The sequence below is a fragment of the Condylura cristata genome, unplaced genomic scaffold (genome assembly GCF_000260355.1).
Source record: "Condylura cristata isolate star-nosed mole 26May11 unplaced genomic scaffold, ConCri1.0 scaffold00003, whole genome shotgun sequence".
Taxonomy (NCBI): Eukaryota; Metazoa; Chordata; class Mammalia; order Eulipotyphla; family Talpidae; genus Condylura; species Condylura cristata.
This window is the reverse complement of record NW_004567104.1, coordinates 27162158-27185006: the sequence shown is the minus strand read 5'-3', so window position 1 is coordinate 27185006 and position 22849 is coordinate 27162158. Positions and strand designations below refer to the sequence as shown.

Sequence of the window (22849 nt, the reverse complement as noted above, 5' to 3'; positions counted from 1 at the left end):
AATTGTGCTAGATTTCCAACTACCTCAGGTTTCCCCAGAGAATATCAAGAGTCTATTATGCTTCTTGGAATATTGTTACTGCTTTCAAAGAGGGTAAAGAAATAGGATTTTAATTTTTTAAAACAAATTATATTTAACAAAAATTTCTAATTAGGAAAATAAATAACCCTAAAAACTGGAATCATTAAAGTGACTTTAGAAGACTTTCTTCCCGAAGACTTAGGAAAACAAACAAAACGCAGACATATTTTGTTTTAAAGATTCTTCCTTTAATTCATGAAAATTAGAAAGTTTCTGTTGAGCTTGACTGTGTCAAGACAATAAGGAATCAGCTAGTGGGTAAAATAAAATTTTTGTTCACATGAAGGTTTTATTTTCATTATGAGAAATATATAATAAATCTATAAAATATGGACAAGTCGTGCTACATGCCCTGATGGAAAAAATAAAGCAAGTTAGGAAGTTTTTAGAAATGACAAAGAATACCATTTTATGCAAGGTGATGAGCGAAGTCTTCTGAGAGATGGCATTTGAACAGAGGCCTGGGTAAAGGAAGGGAGCACGGGATCTGTCAGCTGAGGAGCACAGTAGGTAGCAGAACCAGCGGGTGAAAGGCGCTGCCCCCCCATAACCCGTACCCCCTCCCCCACTTTTGCTAGGACTGTTGTAGAGTAGCAAGAGGCCAAAGTGTCTAAAGCAGTGAAGGAGAAAGTTGTTAAAAAGAGACCTGAAAGAGAATAAATTAATGAGAAGATTTTTGGATTTTTCTTTTCATTCTAGTTAATGAGAAAATATTAATCAAATTTATAATAGAAAGTCATGAGGTTAAATGATGGGAATTTAACAAATTTCCTATTAAGGCAGATTTTCTAATATTCTCTGAAATCACTAAGATAGGATTCCTATCTGATTATCTGCATTTTCACCACGTACCGTCTCTAAGATATAAAGCTAACATAAAACACATAATGTAAGTTATAAAACTAAGCAGCTATTTAGTGAGTAGGCTTTAGAATGAAGGCTATAGTATATACTCTACTCTAGAGAGAAGTTCCTTCATTGTGTTTCCATTCAAGTTTAAATTATTTTCCTCAGGTTCAGATAAAGACAAACTGAAGAGAAGCTCACCCTTGAAAGCTGACAATAGACCTGAAGCCTTCAGGGGGGAGGGTTGGGAGAGGAGTAAGAAGAGGGAAGGGAGCATAATGGCCTGTAGTAGTGGACTATGGGTGATTTGGGGGGCTGGTCTACAATAATGGTGATACTGAGGGAGCAGGGGGCCTATATTTCAAAAATACCAGCAATAATATAAGTCAGTGTTACCTCAATAAAATAAGAAAGAAATCCAGTTATGATCCTTCTTGCAAAGAAAGTTTACTGACCTCGTGATTATTCCTCTTCCTCTCAAGTCCTCTAACAAGAATGAAAAGAAACAGAATCAAAGAATACCAGAGAAGTAATTTGTGCAGATGAGAGATTCCCATATTTCCCTTGAGGTGTAAAGTTGGCGGTGGAGTGGGTAACTGACCCAACAGGAGAGAGAAATGTAGGATCCCTCTGTAGAACTTCAAGAAGCTGAGAATCAGATTTGTCATGTACAGTGGAAGATAAATGTGATACTTCAGGCTGAATCCTGGGGATAACTGACAGTGTGCAAAAAGGTTATCTTCTTCCATCTCCTTCTCCTCTCTCTTCATCTCCCTTCCATCTTAACTCCACTTTGGACAGAAAAGAGGAACTATGAGAGATCAAAAAAGAGCCCGTGGCCCCAAATTTACTTTTTAGAAAACCACTTGAATTTATTCAATTTTCAGAGAAGAGTTCCCACATAATTGATATAACCTAGGTAGACTTCAAGTCTCCAATTTCAAATTCTGAAAGCGTTAATCCTTGACTGATGCCATGTATTTGCTAGAGGTTACAGAGAGAGGCAGAAATGAATGACTCCAGGACTAATCATTACTATAGTGTCCAGTATTCGGTATGTACTTAAACATGCCTTAAACATGGAAAAGATAACAAGTTGAATAAAAAATGTTTTGTAATTAAACATACCCCCAAATTTAAAAACTAGCAGAGGGGTTGTAAGATAAGCCCATTTTTTTAAAAGTAGATTTGAAAACTACAATGAGCAGCTAAAAGAGAGAAAAATGGACACCTCAGAAGAGTAAGGCTGTATAGAAACAGGATCATTGGTTTTCTTTGAAAGATTTGGGGTTCTTTTTGATATTTGTAATATGTCCATGTAGGTCACTGACAAAACTTAGAAGTCTTAAAAAAAGAAATCTATCCTCCTGTTGAGACTACAGAGATAATGCTTTAATATTGACTTTCTCCTCAAACCAAAGAGAGATGGTAGAGTCCGAGCTAACATTTTTGGGGCTTCTCATAATGGAGAATCGCTTGAAAAAGGAAACCAAACCAGTCTTGAAGGAACTGAGGGAGGCCCACATCCGGACGGTGATGGTTACTGGTATGTGTTTCTAGGGGTCTTACAGAAGGAATGTATCCCAGGCCTAAGAAAAGGACCAGACAATATGAACTGTGTGGGTTCATGTGACTGGGGCAAAAAGAAAATGCTTTGCAGTCAAGTTTGTTTGCCTGTGGTTACTTGGGGACACACATAGTCCCCCCAATATGACCCTGAGCTTTGGATAAAAGCTGTGACACTCTGTTGGACTGTCCATCATGGTAAATGATGATTGAATCCAAGCATGACCCCCCCTAAGTGGGATCCACATAGATGGCTTTATGCTATCAGACTGAGCCCGTATTACATTTACCACTAAGATCTGTCATTCCCCATGGAGTAGGCATAATGCACTTAAACATTATTTATTCATTTGCACATATTTTAGAAATATACAATGTTCAGGACCCAATGTTAAACGTGGGAAGAAGATGCAGACATAGTATTTGACCACTAGGGGCTCTGGTTCAGGTGAAGCAGGGGTCATGATATAGCGCAGAGCATCTTAATGGCTCCTGAGGGCACAGAGTGATGTGGGCACTCAGAGGAGGGAGAGCTGTTCTGGTTGCTGGGGTTGATATATAAAGCAAACCAGCTTTCTTTATCTTCTAGGTGATAACCTTCAAACAGCCATTACTGTTGCAAAGAATTCTGAAATGATTTCTCAAGGAAGCCAAGTGATCCTTGTTGAAGCCAGTGAACCAGGAGAGTACGCTCCTGCCTCTGTGACCTGGAAGCTGGTAGAGAACCAAGAAAATGGACCTCAAAAAAAAGTGAGCAATTGTTAGGCCATTTTCTAGGCCTAGCCAGATAGAAAATTGTCCTGGCCCAAAGCAACCTACTCTTGACATTAGAAGTCACCGTGTAATAATCTCTGCCATCTGTCTGGGGTTGTGCAGTTTGCAAAGCATTTAGCATTTCCTCTAGCCCTTCCCAGCTCCTGCTACACACAGGAATCGCCTAGAGGAGTTTTTAAGCTTTCCTATGCTAAGGTTCTGCTGATTAAATCTCATTGCTGGTGCTTCCCCTGTGCAGTTGTGGTTGAGAATCACTGATTTGCATCCAGATTTCCTACTTGATTCTCACAGAGACCCTATGCAGTTGAGCAAACCATTCATTTTACTAATAAGAAAACAGAGGTCTAGATATGTAACCTGGCCGAGGACTCAAGACTGGTGAATTGAAGAGCAGGAAATTAATTCAGATCTTCCTGCTTCTACCCCAATCTATGGGCATTTTGGTAGTACTGTACCTGTGACGTGAAACAAAAGGCATCTGAGTTTTTCTAGAGAGCAAACTCCCTGTAACAAGACCATCTCTTCCTATGAAGAGACTGGACTGCAGCCTGATTTCCCATCATGAAAGGTAGAGGGGTCTGCCCTTGTGTAAACTTGAATAGATGGTCCTCCGGATGATCAATTACAAAATGTATCCTTGCTCCAGACTGCTCAGCCCTTCAGACTGGTAAGTATAGATTAGGCCCTTGTACAGCAGACTGCACAGCTGTACAGAAGGCCTTGCCCGACCCTGTGAAGAGGTGGGTTAATTTGGCTTATAGCCACCTAGGCTGCTAAAGAGGACAGTTCTGTCCATACTTCTAGAGATTTCTGGGTTATTGCCATTATCTCTAAATATTTTTTAATTAGATTTACATTTGCATTTACTTATTTTTAAAAATTAAATATATTTATTTTTAATTTTTTTTTACATTGTTCTACATTTTGTGAATTTTTTTTTTCATCTTGGACTCCCACCACCAATTCACCCATGTGCAATAACCATAGTCCTGTGCACCTTTCCCACCCCAATTTTGATCCTATTCCCCTTCCACCCCTGTAAACTTTGATCCTATTTCCCTTTCTACCCCTGTAAAATGTCTCTGGTTTATAGTTGTTCATTGTTTTTCATTTTTACTTTATTACAGCTTTTTTCCTTGATCCCTTACATTCCTGCAATGAGTAAAACCATCTGCTATTTTTCTTTTTTCTGGCTTATTTCACTAGGCCTAATCCCTTCCAGTTCCATCCATGTTGCTGCAAAAGACATGCATTTATCATTTTTGATTGCTGAGTAATATTCCATCGTGTATATGTACCACATCTTCTTGATACAATCATCTATTTTGGGGCATTTGGATTGATTCCACATCTTCCCTATTGTAAACAGAGCAGCAATAAGCATAGAGGTGCAGGTGTCCTTTTGAATTGATATTTTCTGTCACTGCAGCACGAGTTTGATCCCAGGCCATAGAGTAACCACATGGCACAGCAGACCTCTCCTGTCCTACCGCTGCTCCCCTCAGCAGTGTATTTCAGCTGATCTGCCTATTCTGCTCCCCACTCTGTCTCTGGTGAATCCTCTCACCCCCAACCTCTGGCCTATACCCCAGTTCTTCTTTGCAAAAGTAAATAAATCTTTATTTTAAAAAAGAAATAAATAATACCTTTTGATTTTAGGAAACCTACATTAACATTGGAAATAGTTCGGTGCCTGATGGAGAAAGAAGGAAGTGTTACCATTTTGCAATGAGTGGGCAGTCATACCAAGTGATAACTCAGCATTTCAACAGCTTTCTTCCAAAAGTAAGTACTGAAAAATGCAGTGTTTTGATTTATTCTTCAAGTTGGCAAAGCAAAAAAAAAAAAAAAAAGGGAAGAGATTAGTGATAATGATGATTAGTAAGTTTGTCTCCGAATTAGAGTATCAACACCCCCAAAGGGATATTACTCCTTCAGAAATGTTCATGCTCCACCCATGCCTGCTGGCCCTGCAGATCCATGTGACTTCCACTTCAGCATGGAAATTCTGGCACCATCCTCCCCCTATGGTCACTTCAATCCCAGCCCCCCACTGCCACCTCCTCCAGGCTGTCCCAACAGGCTGCTGGTTTGTGGGTCACCTCTTCTCTGAAAGCCTCAGATTGTGTTAGGCAGAGCTCTCTTCCATCTTGCCTGCATTCTTAAATTACTGCAGAAGGACACAGTGGACCCATGGTTTATTTCCAGAATCATTTGTTATCTTGTCCTCTGTGTGTCTGTTTTAAAATAGTGCTGTGCGGGGTTGTGTTGTCAGAGTGAAGGGGATAAGTGCAGCACAAGTTGAGGGCAGCAACAATCTGTTAGCAGCATCTTGAAAATTCTGCCCACTTTCCAGTCAAGGAACACAGAATCTAGACCCCAAAGACTTCTAGAAAGCTGTTAGTAATTCCCCGTTGTAGAGATAGGAAATGAAACTCAGAGAGTTTAAGGTGCTTGGTGAAGGTTTGCAGAGCTAGTTGGGACTCAGCTGGGAATAGGACCTTGTTTCTCACCTCAGTCTGTTGCCCTTTCCTCTCCTATTCTGTGATCATGGACGTAGTGTTTAGTAAAAAGCACTGTATTTCCAAAAAGTGTTTTGCCCCATCCATTCAGTTACACTTTAGTTATTATTCTTAATTGGCAGTGACCTCATCTCTCAACAATACCCTGGAAAGAAGCAATAGAGTTTTGATGGAGAAAGTGAAGGGGAAAATTAAATATTAAAACATTAAATCCTCTTGCTCCCCTTCCTGACATTTGGTCTAATAACATTAAAATGGTGGCCAGGAGGGATTTTTCAGGGTTGTTCTTTTCTTTCAAGAGTGTTCTTCTTCCTTATCTTAACCCAGCCATTGCTTTTCTCTTTAGATTCTGGTCAATGGAACCATTTTTGCAAGAATGTCTCCTGGGCAGAAATCAAGCCTAGTTGAAGAATTTCAGAAATTAAAGTAGGTATTACTGCATGAAAAGAGAGAGTATTAGCTCTCTGCTGCTATCTATCAAATTACCCTAAGATTGAGTGACTTGGAATCACACCAGTTGTTACACTTTTCTATAGTTCCGAATCCAAGTGGGCTTAGCTGAGTCTCCTTGATGGGGGACTTGGCTGTTGGCCAAGATTCAGTGTGCTCAGCGCTCCAGGGGCAGGATATTTCCCCCTCCCTCCCCACTGCACTCACCTGTGGCAGAATTCAGCCCTGGGGTGGTTAGACAAAGAGCCTCAGAGAGCCCCAGTATTTTACTGGCTGGTGGAGAAAAGCCACCCTTAGTTCTTTGCCACACAGATTGTTGTAAAGAAGCTCGCCACGTGGCAGCTGGCTTCCATACTGTGAGCAAGCAATGAAGACCTGGTGTTAGGGTGAGGATAGGTGGTTATTTCTCGTGTTTCCCAGAAGTGATATCCCATTACTTTTACTGTGTCCTTCCAATCTGAAGCACTGGCTGAGCCCACACTCTAAGGAGTATATTATAAACTGTCAGGAATATCAGCAGGTGAGGGATCTCTGAGGAACACGGAGGGTCATTCAGAAGCTTCACACCACAGTCAGCATTTGGTTTGTAGTCCATACAGATATCTTAGAAGAAAGCTCTCTGCATAGATGTAGAGAATAGAAACATTTTGTATAGTTCAAGATGGGAATGATGGGGGAACTTGAGTGTTATCACCTGGAATTACTTGAGATTAGTTCATCAGAAGGTACATGAGTAATTTCAGGAAAGAGGGGGACTGGCAGTTTTTAAAACTGTGGATGGGGGTTGGATTTGGATGTCAACATTAGCCATAAAAGGAGCTCCCATCTCTCCAATTTCCTTCAGAAATACAGATGGCCAACTCACATTGGAGTGAAATAGTTCTTAATACTGGGCGTGCCTGTTACTTGCTAGGGATGTTACAAATTCTGGACTGTAGGTTTCTGACATGGGAAAAAGAACAGAGAACAGTGAAATTTTAAATAGCTGTTGATAAATAATGGGTCTAATCAGAAAACTGCCTTTTATGGCTATCTTTTGTTGCATAATCATTCCCAGGGAAGTTTCAAATACTGCCCATGAACACCCATAATGCCTCCAGACTGGGCTGGTAACCAGTGTCTAAATGACCATTTTACTTACATGATCATCTTACGATATTGACTGAAGAAAATAATTTTACCCTTCTCAAACACCTGAGAAATGTTGCAAACTTAAATGGTTATCTTGAAAAGTTATATTCCTCTAAGGAAAAATCAATTTAGGAGGAGATAGACTGTTTCTGAATATGCTATCTTCTCAATTTTTCTTGATCTTTCTTTCCATATCCTTAACAGTGGCCATGTGTGAATGATGGTCTGAGTTATGTTTCTGAATTCAGGTAACACTCGAAGATGTGAGGTTTCTCCTGTGACTTATCAACTAGATATGTACTTTAAGTCCGAGGAAAGGATGCCATTTTAACAAACATGCATTGCTCAGGCATGCCATTGATTACATATTCCCCAAATATTCAGTTGACCCATATGAACTTGCTTATATTATTTCACCATGTTTGACTATAAGATGATCATTTGTTATGTGTCAACGAATAATAATGAAATTCTCTGAGAACTTCATTTTCCCTTGTATTGATTTTGTTATTTCATGTGTTTTTAGAAAATTGCAGCTGAGTCTTTATTAGTATTGCCATTAATCAATATCTATAATGTACAATACCTATAATGTCCTATTTACTTAGCAGACAGTGCTCCTTGCATCAGAAATTACTTTCCTTTGGCAACAGCTATAATATTTACTCTGCTATTTATATCGTTGTATTTGCAACAGTCAAACTGATATAGATGGGGAACATATCATCTCATTTTCACTTCAAGATGCATCAAGAGTATGTGTATATGTTTCTAGTTATATCTGTTAAACTATTTCTCAAGTATTTCTTATCCCAGTGTCTGAACTTTAAACTCTCAGCAGCAGTCAACAATCAACAACAGATGGGTCTGGTTGTGATCTGTGCATGAGGCTGAGTGGGAGGTGTGAGGATGAGGCCGCACACGCAAATGCTTGGCCTCGGTGCATATAATCAAACAGGACCTCTTTTGCCATGTGTGATCATTTTTGTGGATGTCCTTGGAAGGACTGATTGGAACAATTTAAATAATCCAATGGCCTTATTTTACGGAGCCTGTTTATCTCCTAGCCATTTTCCTTCTGCCTGATTCCACACGTTTGGGATATTCACACACTCAGGCTCACACACACACATTCTATGTGAGCTGGTTATGATGGCAGTTACTTAAGGGAAGTGTTAAGTTATTCATTTTTCTTATCCTTTCCCCTGCAGTTATTATGTGGGCATGTGTGGAGATGGCGCTAATGACTGTGGGGTGAGTAGAATGTTTCCACTAGTTCGGGCAGTTTGCCTCTTTTACTCTTGAGGACCCAGCAGTCCCCTTTGGTCTAGAGCTTCATCCTGCTGTCAGCAATCACTTGATTATTTTGCTGTTAATCCACTTCTACCTGAGTGTGGGTTGGATGTAGAAAGGAGTCAAGTGAGATGAGTCACTTCAGCTGTTTTCTGGTAATTTCTAGAATAACAAAGACAAGTAAGGCTATTTAGACTCCTACATTTCAGACTCAAAAGGGACATTACAAGAAAGCTGATTAAAATCTTTCATGTTGTCAATAAAGAAATGAGTCTCACAAAGAGGAACTTTTTTTTTTTTTGCCTGAAGTCACATAGCTAGAAAGGTCTTAGTGATGGAAAACTTTGAAAATGATGGTTTAAGGTTTTGAATTATGTGTAATTTATATTTATGTCTGCCAAATTCTACCCCCGAATTTGTTTCTAGAGTTGGCTTTATCTCAAGATTCTTATTCAATGAAATTCTAAACCAAACTAATTATTACATACTTTATCAAAACTTAAATGATTCTTTGAAGATAGCTTCTCTTCAATGATAGAAGAGAGTACATACTTTATAATCTGAGGTTTGATGAACTGGTTGAAAGAAAGATTTGTGCACATAAGAAAAAGATTTTTAGCTAATTCATGGGACAAAATGTGAAAAGGATTGTTTTTAAAAAAGATAAACTGATTCAATTTACAGCAACATGGATAGAGTCAGGAGGGTTTATACTTAGTGAAAGGAAAAAGAAAAACATCAAATGGTTTCACTTATAGAGGGAATATAAAGGAACCAAATAAGGGATCAGGGAAAAATAATAATGAAAAAATTAACAGGCAACTATAAATCAGACATTTTGCAGGGGAAGGGGAGGGAGAGAGATCAAAACAAGATCAGGAAGAGCACAAGGGACTATGGGAATGGTGCACGGGTGAATTGGTGGTGGGAATTCTATGGGGAGTACACCTGAGAGGAGAAAGCAAACATTGTACAAAAAATGAACAATGATGTAAAATACATACAAATAAATAAGTTATATAGAAATTTTTAAAAGTTCTAGGTATTTGTTTTACTTCTTAGTTTCTTCAAATTTCTATGAAAAACTATGTTCAAACTTTAGATTTATGAATTTTTCTGCCTATGTTCCATGATAAACAACTGGTGGTTAGTCTGCTCATCAAAAACTAGAATGAGTCCTCATGCTCAGCAATTGTGTGGAGTTAGACCAAAGCAAAGAAATTGAATGCTATGATGGATATAGTCTCTGCCCTCAGAAGGTTTGTTGTCTGATGGAGGAAGAATCATGCCTGAATCTAGCCCTTTTGTAGAGTAGATGGTCTTGATTTATATCACAGAAATGCAAAAAAAGAAAAAAAAAAGAAAGGAAAAGTAGGGAGAAAAGAGGAAGAAGGAAACATTCTAATACCTTTTGAACACGAATCTAGTGCCTTCTAGCCAAGGCAAGCATTGGTATTTTATAGGTATTTTATAGTTCTCCAAAACAACAGAAATGTAAAATCTTGCTATATGTCCACATAATTCCGAGAAAAGCAGGGGCTCACTGGCTCACCTCTTGGCCATTGTCTCCTCTGTGCAATCTCTGGACAGTTTCCAGTTTTGATGAGAAATTAATTGGCTCTTAATTTGGTGGAGCAGTACATGTTCTGGAATGCGTCTGTGATGACTTGACCCCTGTCTCCCGTGAAGAGACTCTTTGCCCCAGACTTCATCTCAGCTTTGAGCTGGTTGGCTAGATCAGCAGCCTTGGGAGAGATGTGGGCTGACTATCTTTTCCTTTTGTCTTTGAAGATGACCTGTTAAGGGAAAGAACTGTGAAAGTGAAGGCTCCCTTCCACAAGTATGCATCCAGGCATTGTCATCTTTTCAGTAGACTCCTTACAGGGGCGTTTCCATTTCTTTCCATCACATCTACCTGACCCACAACCAAAAAACACACACCACTCTTCTCCCTCTGGGCCATTGTTTAGCTGGTGCCTCATTCGTTGTTGACTTTGTAGATCAAGGGCAGGGAGTATTCCAGGTAGAGGAGCAGCATAAACAGAGACCAAGAGGAGGAAGGGCTCCATGTTCTAACTCTGTAATGTGGTGAGTAGCTTCCTGGTGTTTGAATAGTTAGAGCCTGGCTCCAGGAGTCATGGGGTAATGTGGATTTATTATTCCAGGCTTTAAAAATGGCTCATGCGGGCATTTCACTGTCAGAGCAGGAGGCATCTGTGGCATCCCCTTTCACCTCGAAAACTGCCAACATCGAGTGTGTGCCTCATCTCATCAAGTAAGCCACTTCTTTCCCTTTTTCCCCTTTGGCCCATGGGCTCCGTGTCTGCTTCTGGACATAGTCAGAGTTCAACTATAATTTAAAGTGGTGAATGCCATAATGGAAGTATATGCAAAGGCGAGCACCATCAGTGCTGTTTGAGAATACAGGTAGGTGACAAAAAGTGACTTTTGCTAAGTCTTACAGGATAAGTGACTGCATCAACAGTCAAAAGTTCAATATAATATTTAAAAACAGGTTTCATTTCTCACCTCTCCTCTATTTTGTATGTTGGATGTTTCCTGGTGCCATTCTTTCAAGAGTTGAGGGGATCGCTCCCCCGAATAGGGTTATGTATCCAAAATATAAACTAGTGAGTGTCCAAAAAAGATTACATGAAAGAGATTATAATTGACTGCCATGGAAGGGGAAGGAATTAAAAAGTATTTTCCTAACATAGCTGCCTCACCCCTCACCTCTACACCACTCTCATTTTTCATGTCATTTCTATTTATTTTAAATGTAGCTAAGAATAAAACATTACACTTCATATTTTGTTCACAAGTCTTATTCCCTGTTGCTTCCTATACATAACACTCTGGGGTACCTTGGAACCCTCTTCAATGCCAGGGATCTGGAAAAAATAACTAAGTCCTGAGGTTCAGACAAGAGTCAGTGATGAAGTTCCCAGCAGGTTCATCGGTACCGCTGAGCGGGAAGCCTGACGAAGGAATTGTTCACTGAAATTTCATGACCCCCATCTGCCACATATTAGCCAGACAGCTGGACTTCTCCAGCTGGATGCCGCTACCTCCATGGAAATAGAGGGAATGGAGGGAAATGGAGAAGCACATCCATTTGTGCCGGGTGGTGTCCCCCCCACCCCCACACCCAGACCACGTCACTTGCCCTTATCCAGAGCAGCTTGTCTTTCCAATTTCCATGTTCCCGGTTTCTGAGACCAGTCTAGCCCTTTGTTATGGAGGGGAAGTGCTTTTACTCTTGCTTCTTCTTCATCTCTAGCCACTCAGATATTATGTTGAATGCATTTGTCTTTCAGAGAGCTTCTCCAAACATTTCTTCACTCTCCCCATTGCCTTAACCCAGGCTCGTGTCATAAGGCTCGTGTCATGATGACTACAAAGTGAAAGTGCTCAGGGCCCTACCCTGGCACCTGCTCTCAGCATCAACAACTCCTGGAGTGCTGTTGAAATGTACTTGGAAATGTGCACTAAAAAAGGGGTAGAGGCTTGCCCTGGAGGCCCAACACTGCAGTAAAGGAGATAGATCAATATAGTGATAGGTACAATCCCTAAGCAGAGAATCTTCTGCCCGATGTGAGAGATGCTCACGAAATCAGCTTTCAATATAGTAACATCTCAAAACTCAAAGGCAGTAATTATTCCTGTAGTTGAGTGTGATAATTCAAGCCAGGAGGGAAGGTTTCAGCAGGGAAGTTGCAGCTTGAAGGATGGCTAGGAGTTAGATAAACAGCAAGTAGGTGGGAGGGAATTCCAGGTGAAGGAAATGGAGAAGCACATTCAGAAACAGGGTTTTAGCTGGAGAGAGCAGGGCTTTCTAGCCCAATTGGACTGGAGGTTCCTCAGTGGAGGTTGTAGAGATCAATTGGGCACCAGGTGTGAAGGCTAGACATGGGGTGTCTGAAGCCCCATGTGGTTGCACAAAGTGCCAATTTGATGCATCCCCAAATCAGTGACATTTGAACTTCAGATGCTCTTTCTCTTGCACATGGCCTTGTGCATTCATGAATGCAAATACAGTTTCGAAATACAAGTCATGATGGAAAATTTCTCTAGTGGCAGATGGTTTAGTAAGGCTTCAGGGTAAAAACTCTTGCTTTTATATTTCATGAATTCATAAAAATTAGATATGGTTCAGCTCTGCTAGGCTCATTTTACCCATGTCATCCTGAGTGCAAACTTATTCTTGAGAAAACATCTTCCAGAAGGTCAATGAAGTACAGTATTAGATGCGCAGGTCCAGGGCCATGGGTTTTATTGCTATCCTTTGAAACATGGTTGATTTCTTGTTAGTGTTCAAGTCCTTTTGGGGGTGAACTGTATCTGATTCATTTTTATATCATTGTGCCTAGCAGATAGTCAGTGGATATTTGTGGAATGCATCAATAAATGTGTGAGTTTTCCAAAGTCATAACCCTGAGGAATAAGCAGTAAGTTTGGAGACCATGCAAGCATCATTTATGCTTTTCTTAGAATGCTTTTTTGCACTTTTCTTTGAATCTAGGTGTCTTTATTTTCCTAGAAGTGTATATAATTACAGAAGGTTTGGTCAAAAAAGACCAAACCTTTGCACATGTATCCCATCTCAACTTGTCTTTCTGCTCTACCCTCTGTTGAAAACAAATGGTGATTCCACTTAGCTGGTAGAGGACATCAGCTCAGAGCATCCTGGCCCATCTCTCACTGACCATTATCATCTGAGGAAAAGTGGTTATTAGTTTGACTTTTTAGGTTTCCCTTCTCATGTTCCTTTTCTGTTGAGTCTTTGAACAAGTGTCCAAGTCACTAGGAACAGGACATGAGGGAAATGTGGGTTTTCTACTGCCTTTTTCCTCACTCTCTCCTAATTCTGTCACCTCATGTCAAAAGCCACTGTCCAACCAAGCTTCTGTTTCACAGAATAACAGCTAAAAAGGAATATTTTAAAGAGGAGGTTATATACTTGTTAAGCAAAAGTTTTTAAGGCTATATTTGTTTGTTTTGCTTTTCACATGTTAATCTTTCAATTCACTGAAAACTTGTTGGAAATAAGGTCTGTGCCTGAATCATTTAATATCTTCTATGACTATTATTAATATAATGGTAGTACCTCCTAAGCCCCAAATATAAAAAAAGATATATGAACCACTGCATGAGGTAATGACTGAAGGAGAGAATGAATGAGTGAATGAATAATTAAATAGTTGGAAGGATGAGTCAGTGATTAAATAAATGTATATCAACATGTTATTAAAATTGAGCTATTTTTGTACTATAAAATAGGCTGATACATGTCATAGATGACAAACTGTTTTTTTGTTTTTTTTTTTTTTTTGAGCAGAGAAGGCCGAGCAGCTCTGGTTTCATCCTTTGGGGTATTTAAATACCTGACCATGTATGGCATAATTCAGTTTATTGGTACATCACTGCTCTATTGGGTATGGACCACAATAATTTCTTCCCATTTCTAATTGCATTTTAATTCCCTGGTTTATTTGGGGGATACTTCTCCTACAAAGGATTTAATGTTTTCTAAATAAGTGGCATTCCTTAAGATGAATGACTATAAACTTGGGGACTGGGTATAACTATGCCAGAAATAGAGAGCTAGAAATAAGTAGAGGTGGATCAGTTTTCTAGGAGTGTCATTTTCTCCTGATAACCTGAGACAGTTGACCTCTTTGAGCTTCTGTTTCTTCATTAGGAGTATGAAGAGCGATTTAGAGCATCCTAAATATAACTCAGCAGGAAATGGATCAGGCTCCAACTGTGGAATATTTTTGGCAAAGACTAAGAGGAGATAAAGAGAACGAAGTTGAATTTGACTTTGAAGGGCTCACAAGCTAGAAAAACTCCCACATTGGAGCTTTATTTCTGAGCTTGCCCTGAACCACATTCTTAGACATGTCATTTGGATTAGCAATTATTTAAACATTTTCAGAAGACTCTTAAACTTGAATGTTAAAAATATTCACTTAAGATTTAGCTCTACAAAAGAACTGTACATGCACACAAAATAATCTTTATTAATTCAGACATAACTTGCTCTACAGTCAGCTGATTCAACAGATTTAGGGAAATGCTTCCAGGGAACTGCCTTACTGTTTCCTGAGACATTTGAGAGGTGAATGAGAAGACCATGAACTCACACAACTGACTGGCTGTTACTCACAAGGGTGACTGACACTCAGAGGGTTAAGGAGCAGACAAGTGGCTAGAAACTAGACTAGAAATTAGAGACACTGGTTTTAGAACAAGTTTTGTTCCTATTAGTATAAGCAACTAAGTCTTGACCTTAGTCAACTCTTTATCTACCTGTAGGCTGTCAGGTTGGCTAATATCCAGTGTCCACCAGAGTTCTGTGAAAGCTGCTCCTAAAATGAGAATTAAAACAGCCTTTGAAAATTTCTCCCTCTTCCACATCTCCCTGCATATTTGGAGGTCGAAAAGAATACAGAGAAAGTACAGGAGAATGAGAGGGACACCAAAGGACCATTTTGTTACCTCTCAAAAATATGAAAGCAGAACTTAAGTTCCCAACTCTTCATGGATAAGATTGGAGCCACCGTCCACTCTGAAGTAACTCTGATGGTCTAAATCTAAGTAAAGTTCCCCCCCTCCAAGGGTTTCACCCAGAATCTCCTGGGCCTTTGACTTAACCACTGAGAGACCAGAGCTATCTTATCTTTGCATAAATCTGATTGACAATATGCTCAGAACTAGATTATAATTTAGTGCTCAGGTTACAACTATGAAGGAGGTGCCACCTGGCTACAAAAGATGTTGCAATCAAATGCAAGTTCTTGCAGAGTAAGGATTTGGATTTTGTATTAAAATGCTTCTGTTTAAATTCATAAGTGTCACTTTAGAAGTTCTACATCTACACAAACATTAGAATGGAAGGTAGACCAGATTAAAGTCTGCAGTGGACTTCCATGGGACACTTGCTTGGTTGTGAAAGTAAGTGGACTCTGCGAGAAGTATATTGTGGATTTAACCCTGAGTAAGAAACACCTGTTAAATGACTTGAGGCTTTCACTTCAGAGTTTGAAGTTCCCAGCAGAACTTTCAGGCTTTAGTGTTTAATGTTGAGGATGCAACTATCCAGGCTGGAATTGCAGCTACCAGAAAGAAACTGGTGGGGCTTTCCTAACTCAGTGACTCTCATTGCTAGCGTGAAATTAAGTTAAATGATGGGAAAATAATAGTTTTGTTTTATCCTGTCCAATAAGTTGCTAAAGGTCTTAGGTGAATCAGTTTTTGTTTTTCAAAGTAGGGAGAAAAATAACAGTTGCCTCCTGACTCCTTTCAAAAAGAGTTTAAAAAGATAGATAGATAGATAGATAGATAGATAAATAAATAAATACATACATAAATAAATAAGTAAGAGCAATGAGGGCAGAAGCCACACTTTCTTTTTCTTTTTCTTTTCAGCAACTACAACTCTTTGGGAATTACCAGTATCTCATGCAAGATGTAGCCATTACCCTGATGGTCTGTTTAACAAGTAAGCTCTTTATTTGTATTTATCCATGAAATTCTAGTAATGCACAAATCAGAGCTTCTGAGAAGATGTACCTTAACTACTAAAACTTCATCACCTGTGATTTTTTTTGGAAAGTAGTTTTGGGGTAAGTTCACACTTGAATTCCTCTTTATAGCAAACAGTCTTAACCTCTTAAAATTGCATGACATTTTAATAGATTTATATCTGGCATATAGAAAAAGATACTAAGAATCTAGGAAGGGCAAAATTTCAAACCCAAAGGTCACTTTCCATTTTTCAGCTCTACTTTACATGGATGAGAAACCAGAGGTGTATGTGTTTTGTTTTGTTTTGTTTTACCTTCTAAAAATTTTGTCCTTTTATTTTATTTATTTATTTATTTTACATCATTCTTCTTTTTGTGCATTTTTTCATCTTGGTTGTGATCCCGGTGGACTGCCCACCATGCGGGTGAATTGGTGGTGAGAAACCACAGAGTTTTGCTGGGTCTTTGATGTGTGAGAGCAAATGCTAGTGTTTTATTCTAGGGGAATGCTCTCAAAAGCAATAATATGACTATTGCTCATTTTCTTTCTTTGAGATGACAATGATAAAGTATTACCTATCAAAGAACTCAGGGCTTGATACTAGCTTTTAACAAGTGAGTAAGGTGACTGCCTCAACAGAGAGAGAAAAAAAAAAGAATGGCAGTTTTCCTTTTTCCATATTCAACAATAGTGTTATGAAAAATAGCAGGCAAAACACCAGGCAATGTAAGATATTATTAATCCTAAGTATGTCATAGAGCATCTTAAAACTGATATTGAAGTCATTTATTATATCAACCTAATGACAAAACTTAGCAGTGTCAAAGATATAAGTAATATCAATTTTGAATCTCAAGGTTGAAAGATCTAGTCATAACCCATGAAAATGTTTTTATGTATTATTAATATTCACATGGCTGGTTAATTATGAATCACTGATGTTGCTTCTGTAGTATTGCATATTTTAAACAGTTTGTGGGCTTTAATTGAGAACATGCTCAATGATGCTAAAATGAAAAAAGACCAGGGGAATGTAAGAGTTAAGTTAGTAGGCAGTAGCATGAAGGTGAAGACCGTGGCTATCTTTCACCACTCCCCATTTATGCAACCTTTAGTTAATAATTTTAATAAATCCTTTCCTTATAGGACATGTCCTTAGAGGACCATGAGGCTCAGATAAAAGGAAGCATGTCCAGTATCCAACGCAGGGAGGTACACACTGCAAACACTCATGACAAGATGAAGGATAGACTCTGCACCTGTCCTCTTATTCTGCTTTAAAAAAAAAAAAAAAAAAAGATGTCTTTATTTATGCATACAGAAATGGGGTACAGGTCAGAGGTGCAGGGGCAGTGAAAGGATTCACCAGAAACAGAGTGGGGAGCAGAACAGGCCAACCCATGAAGTACACTACTGAGGGGAGCAGTGGGCAGGTCAGGAGAGATCTGCCAGGCCATGTGGGTCAGCTCCAGGGTGGGGATCAAGCTCACGCTGAAGTGGCTTTAGCTTCTTAGTGCTGTGCATTAACCTGCTGCGCCAACAGGGAGGCCCCCTCTTATTCTTCTTTTGAGATGACTTCCTGGGAGAGAAGTGGGCTGTATACAAGTAGATCCTCTGATTAGAAATCCAATAACATGAGTGATAGCTGTAAACTTACCTTGGAATTGTTAGTTGACCTTGAAGATGTTATTTTGAGCTTTTACATTTATTTCCATATTGGTTATGAATTTGAGTTTCACATGGATGGGTTCACTTTACTCTTTCTCTTGACATTAGCCTGTTGACCTTCATGCCAGTGGTTCACCCTGTGAAATTTAGCCTTTTATCTCAGAAGGGATTCAGAGGGATAGTTGGGATAACTTAAGGAAGACCATTGTTACCAGTGGGAGAAAAGGGGTCTCAGAAAGTGATAAATGAAAAGCATACTGTTTTATCAGAATGACAATATTTTTTCCAATTATTAATAAATGTGTAATGGTTCAGTAAATAGATTAGACTGGTGAGATTACCAGGTTTTATTTTGAACCCATTGCCTTTACGTATGTTTCCCCATACTTGCAGCCATTCCAGAGGCAGATCATGTCTGGATCAAGTCCACAGGTTAAACTGTTACATCTTTAGATATGAAAAGTCCAAAATTAACACTTGGTTTTCATCCATTTCAAAGTTTTCCTTTCCTTAGATCAATGCCTGACCTATTGCTTGGAGCAAGCTATGGGGGAGAAGGCCATGGTCTCTACTTCCTTTGTGTAACCTACTCTTGAACCCTGCTTCAAGGACTGACAGCAAGACCAAAGGGCATCTTACATATGTGGGGTATTATAGTTCTCTCCTGCTAAGTGCCCTCTAAATGGTGGCCATCTAAATTCCAGTAGTGTACATGGGCTCATCTGGTGAGTTCTTGACCTTTCCAGAACTTACCTATATATTAGACTACATTGCCTCACCTATGTGGTGCTCTTTCTTTCTGACCCCTCAGGATTCCATTTAGCAACTGCCTTCCACTAGCACCTACCACAAGCCTTTTTCTACTGCAGGGCTACTGCAGCAGATATCCCCTCTGGGAAGTTTCCTCTAGCCGGGTCAATTTCCTTAGCTTCTACTTGAGCTACCAGGTAGTGGATGCTGAGCTTGCTCTTACTGTCTCCCCCCGCGCCCCCCCCCCACTATTGCAAAGGGGAATGAGTGAGGATAAACTCCTGTCAAAACTAATGCAGCCCTCCCTGGTGGCGCAGCGGGTTCAAGCACTGCACTAAGAAGCTGAAACCACTTCTGCATGAGTTCGATTCCCGCCTGTCCCGGAGGTGACAACATGGCACGGCAGACCTCTCCTGACCCGCCCGCTGCTCCCCTCAGCAGTGTACTTCGTCGATCTGCTGTTCTGCTCCCTACTCTGTCTCTGGTGAAGCCTCTCGCCGCCCCTGAGCCTCAAGCCTGTACCCCAGTTCTGTATGAACAAATATATAAATCTTTTTTAAAAAAAAAAAAACTAATGCAAGTGTCCCCTGGAATGGTTTTATTACCTCCCCTCGTTTAGCGTAGAGTAATTCTAGGAAGAAAGCCACAGTTTATGCTGTTTCGAGCAATTCCTTTTAAATGATTGTTGATAATACTGTGGCTTTCCTTCATATATAGTCTGTACATAGTACATAGTGAAGGTCCAGTAGGGCATCCCTTTAGTAGGTATTGTGGAGAAATGGCCATCATCTCTTTTTACATTAAATCTCCACTTACCATTCACTGCTTGCAAATAAGATCCTGAAGCATCCCTCAGACAAAAGGAAATGTCCCATCAATACCCACTTAAATAAGTGTTCATCTGTAATAGTTGGTGTTAGACACGTAGGTACCTGGGGCATAAAAAGGCTGATTGATGAAATTGAGAGTTTAATGGGGCATTCACATACTTGGATGAATGAAATTCAAATGGAAAGGAGTGGATTGCCAGAAGGCAGTAGGTACTTTAGGTAACCAGAGAAAGAAGTTATTTATGATAATGTGGGGATAAGGAGGAAACTAAAATGGAGAAGAGAGATACCAGAGATGTCTTCATGGAATAAGTAATAATTGCACCAAAATGGGAAGGATGGGTAGATATCAAATATCTTTTCCCAAAAAAAAGGGGGGTGGCATTTCAAGTTAGAAGGAAGCAGCAAGAACAAGAGAGAGCTGGTAAATGGTAGGCATGAGATTTTTCAATTTGACTACACTCTCTGGTCTATGAAAAGAAATAGCAAGAGGTAAAATATGAAAATATGAGTTAGGTCACAGAAACTTGATTGCCAGCCTGAAAACTGTGAACATCCATCTTAGACATGAAGGGTCAATTTAATTGGACAATCAATGTAAAATAACTTTTAGCAAGTCGCCTACTTTGCTGGGTTCCCGGTTCAAGTCTTTTGGCCTTAAACCTGAATTAATGTGGGAAAAGACAATGCCATCACATACTTAACTTATCTATGTGTTTATCTATACATATCCTGATTGTTCTCACAAAATTTTAAGGCAAAATACAAAGGCAGCGAATAAGACAATACATTTATTAACCCAGGCTCTCATTTGTTAATATTTTAGAGAGGAAATGTATTGACCTAACTTGGATAAGACGCCTGCCCTATGCCAATCATTTCTGTGAAGAAAGGTGGGGTTACATAATTGAGCTCCTTTTAGGACAACCACTTCATATGAGTGGTAGCATCCAGAGGAGAAGGCTGGAGGAGGCCACTCATCCACCACATAAATAACGTCTCTCACATAAATCCAACTGGTGCTTCAGACTTCTAAGTCTCTCTGGGTCTTGGTGCCCCTGGAGAATCTCATGGAAGATATAAATCTTTACACCTTAAATTTTCATGAAATGCATTCAAAATGTTGCTGGAAGTTTTAGGTGGGTTAACGAGCTTCCTGAAGTTTGATGTACATAATTTAAAATGTCTACAAAACAAAGTAAGACAATGATTCAGAAGTATAGCTACATTATATTCAAATGGTGCTAAACACTAAAGAAATATACTTTGAGGATAGAATTTGGAACTGTGAAGTCTGCTCACCTAGCAGGGACTACTCTGTGCTCAGCAAGAGTCAGGAAGTGGAGTAAGACAAGGCTTCTTCCCTCCAGGGCTCACAGTCTGCTGAGCGCATGTGTAAACAACTAGATTTAATGCAAGACAGCCCACACTATAGCAGCAGGATGAGTAATGTGCTGTGGAAACTCAGAGAAGGGAATGATTAATTCTGTATAAAATATAATATTTCACAAGTTTTCATTCCTCTGTATGCAATCTGATAACATATATCATCATCATTTTAAGGCAACTGGACAATTCAGGAAAGTTCCTCTGGCTTCTGATAAACAACACTGCTATCCAAGCTTATATTCCAGGATATCTCATTCTATTCTTTCTAGTTCATAAGATCCATTCCACTACAATATGCAAGAGAGGAGAAACATGGGACTTTACAATCTGACAGATACGTGTTCATGTCAGTCACTGACTGTGGGTCTTTAAGGAAGAGAGTCTACTTTTCTGAACCTCGGGTTATTTACCTGTTGATGTAAAGGAGATAAACTATTTTTTAAGAGACAATGTGTAGGTAAATGCTTGAAATATGACTGCAGAATTGAGGCTAACAGAAGCAGAGGGGCAGGGTAGGTGATAAAGTACAGAAGGGTCTAGTGGTCTATGTGGTGGAGGGTTATGGGTGCTTGGGTGCTGGGTGTGATGTGGTAACACACATCTGATGGGCTGTTAACTTAAGCCCTATAACATAAAGTTGTTACCGCAAATAAAATGAGTCTTAAATATGTATATTTAATATATAATGATATATATATTCATATTTATACGTAAATGATACTTAAATATATATCTTTAATATATAATATGATGTATATAATATTGAGTATAGCCTCTGGGAAGCTCTAAATTGGAGCCATTATTTTTCTGCACATTTATTGCCTGATACAGATACCCTGGCAGAGAGTAGTAGCAATTTGTAATATGGAAAAAGTTAAAAATATTTCTATATTGACTCTCACAACCAGCTATGGCTACAATAACGCTGCATAACAGACTCTCCCCCCAAACTCAGTGACTCACAATGCCCCTCATGGCTCTGTAGCCTGTCATTCAGCTGATTTTTCAGTGTGCTAAGCTAAGCAACTCTTCTTTAAGATGTATGTCAGTTGGTCCTGGTATAGACCATGGCTTTGGTTCAGTCCTGCTGCACATTTTTCACTCCGGGGCAGGGTACATGGCCTGTCCTCCCTGCAGATCACAGAGGGCTGAGTCAGTGAGCAAACCCGACTGACTACCTCTTCAGGTAGAGAATATCAGACAGTGAAAGCAAAAATTAAGGGGTAAGAATGTGCACTCTGCCTTGATGAGGCCATTAATTCAAACATCTGCAGTCCTGTCTAAAGAAAGAAAAACCAGAAATGACAGGAGAGAGAGAGAAGATCAGAGAGAGAGAGTCCAGACGCAGAGAGAGGCAAGAGGCTTGATGTGATTACAAATGAGAGTTGATGTGATTACCCCATAACACATATTGAAGAAACTACACACCTACTGTAGAATTTTTTTTCATACCAAACTACACACCCACTCTTCACCAACCTCCCCCATGAATATAACAAACAATAACCCTAAAACACAGAGCCCAATTTCTTCCTTGTATCACAGAAACCAGTGATGAGCCATGAAGTAGTAGGAAATGACAGATATGAATACAAGAGTTGAATCATGGCTATGATATAAACCTTTAAATGTGACATTTATAGTTCCAGATCTTCTTATGTTTTCTTTTTTGCTCTGTCCTGAGAACTGTAGCAGTATGTTAGAACATATGATTTCCATGAAGGCTGTAATTTTTTTTTTCTGTAGCTGTCTAATCTTTGCCCACTGACAACCCTGTTATATTTTTTAAAGTGCATTCTAGGAAAATAAAAAATATCTACATATCTAGAATAAAGATTTTTTTAAAGATTTATTTATTTATTTATTTGTGCATACAGAACTGGGGTACAGGCCAGAGGAGCAGGGGTGACGAGAGGCTTCACCAGAGACAGAATGGGGAGCAGAACAGGCAGATCCACGAAGTACACTGCTAAGGGGAGCAGCGGGCGGGTCAGGAGAGGTCTGCCGCGCCATGTGGTC

At 39.6% G+C, this 22849-nt stretch overlaps 1 protein-coding gene across 1 annotated transcript in view; it reads left to right on the top strand.

Annotated features, from left to right (window-relative positions):
* The window catches only part of ATP13A5 (ATPase type 13A5), a 93357-nt gene that overhangs the window by 60276 nt on the left and 10232 nt on the right, over nucleotides 1-22849 (top strand). Inside the window, exons 19-26 of the mRNA XM_004675412.2 lie at nucleotides 2349-2473; nucleotides 3083-3243; nucleotides 4927-5052; nucleotides 6136-6215; nucleotides 8582-8624; nucleotides 10829-10938; nucleotides 14002-14098; nucleotides 16095-16167. Of these exons, the coding sequence (XP_004675469.1) occupies nucleotides 2349-2473; nucleotides 3083-3243; nucleotides 4927-5052; nucleotides 6136-6215; nucleotides 8582-8624; nucleotides 10829-10938; nucleotides 14002-14098; nucleotides 16095-16167 (815 nt within the window). The remainder of the gene's footprint in view (nucleotides 1-2348; nucleotides 2474-3082; nucleotides 3244-4926; nucleotides 5053-6135; nucleotides 6216-8581; nucleotides 8625-10828; nucleotides 10939-14001; nucleotides 14099-16094; nucleotides 16168-22849) is intronic.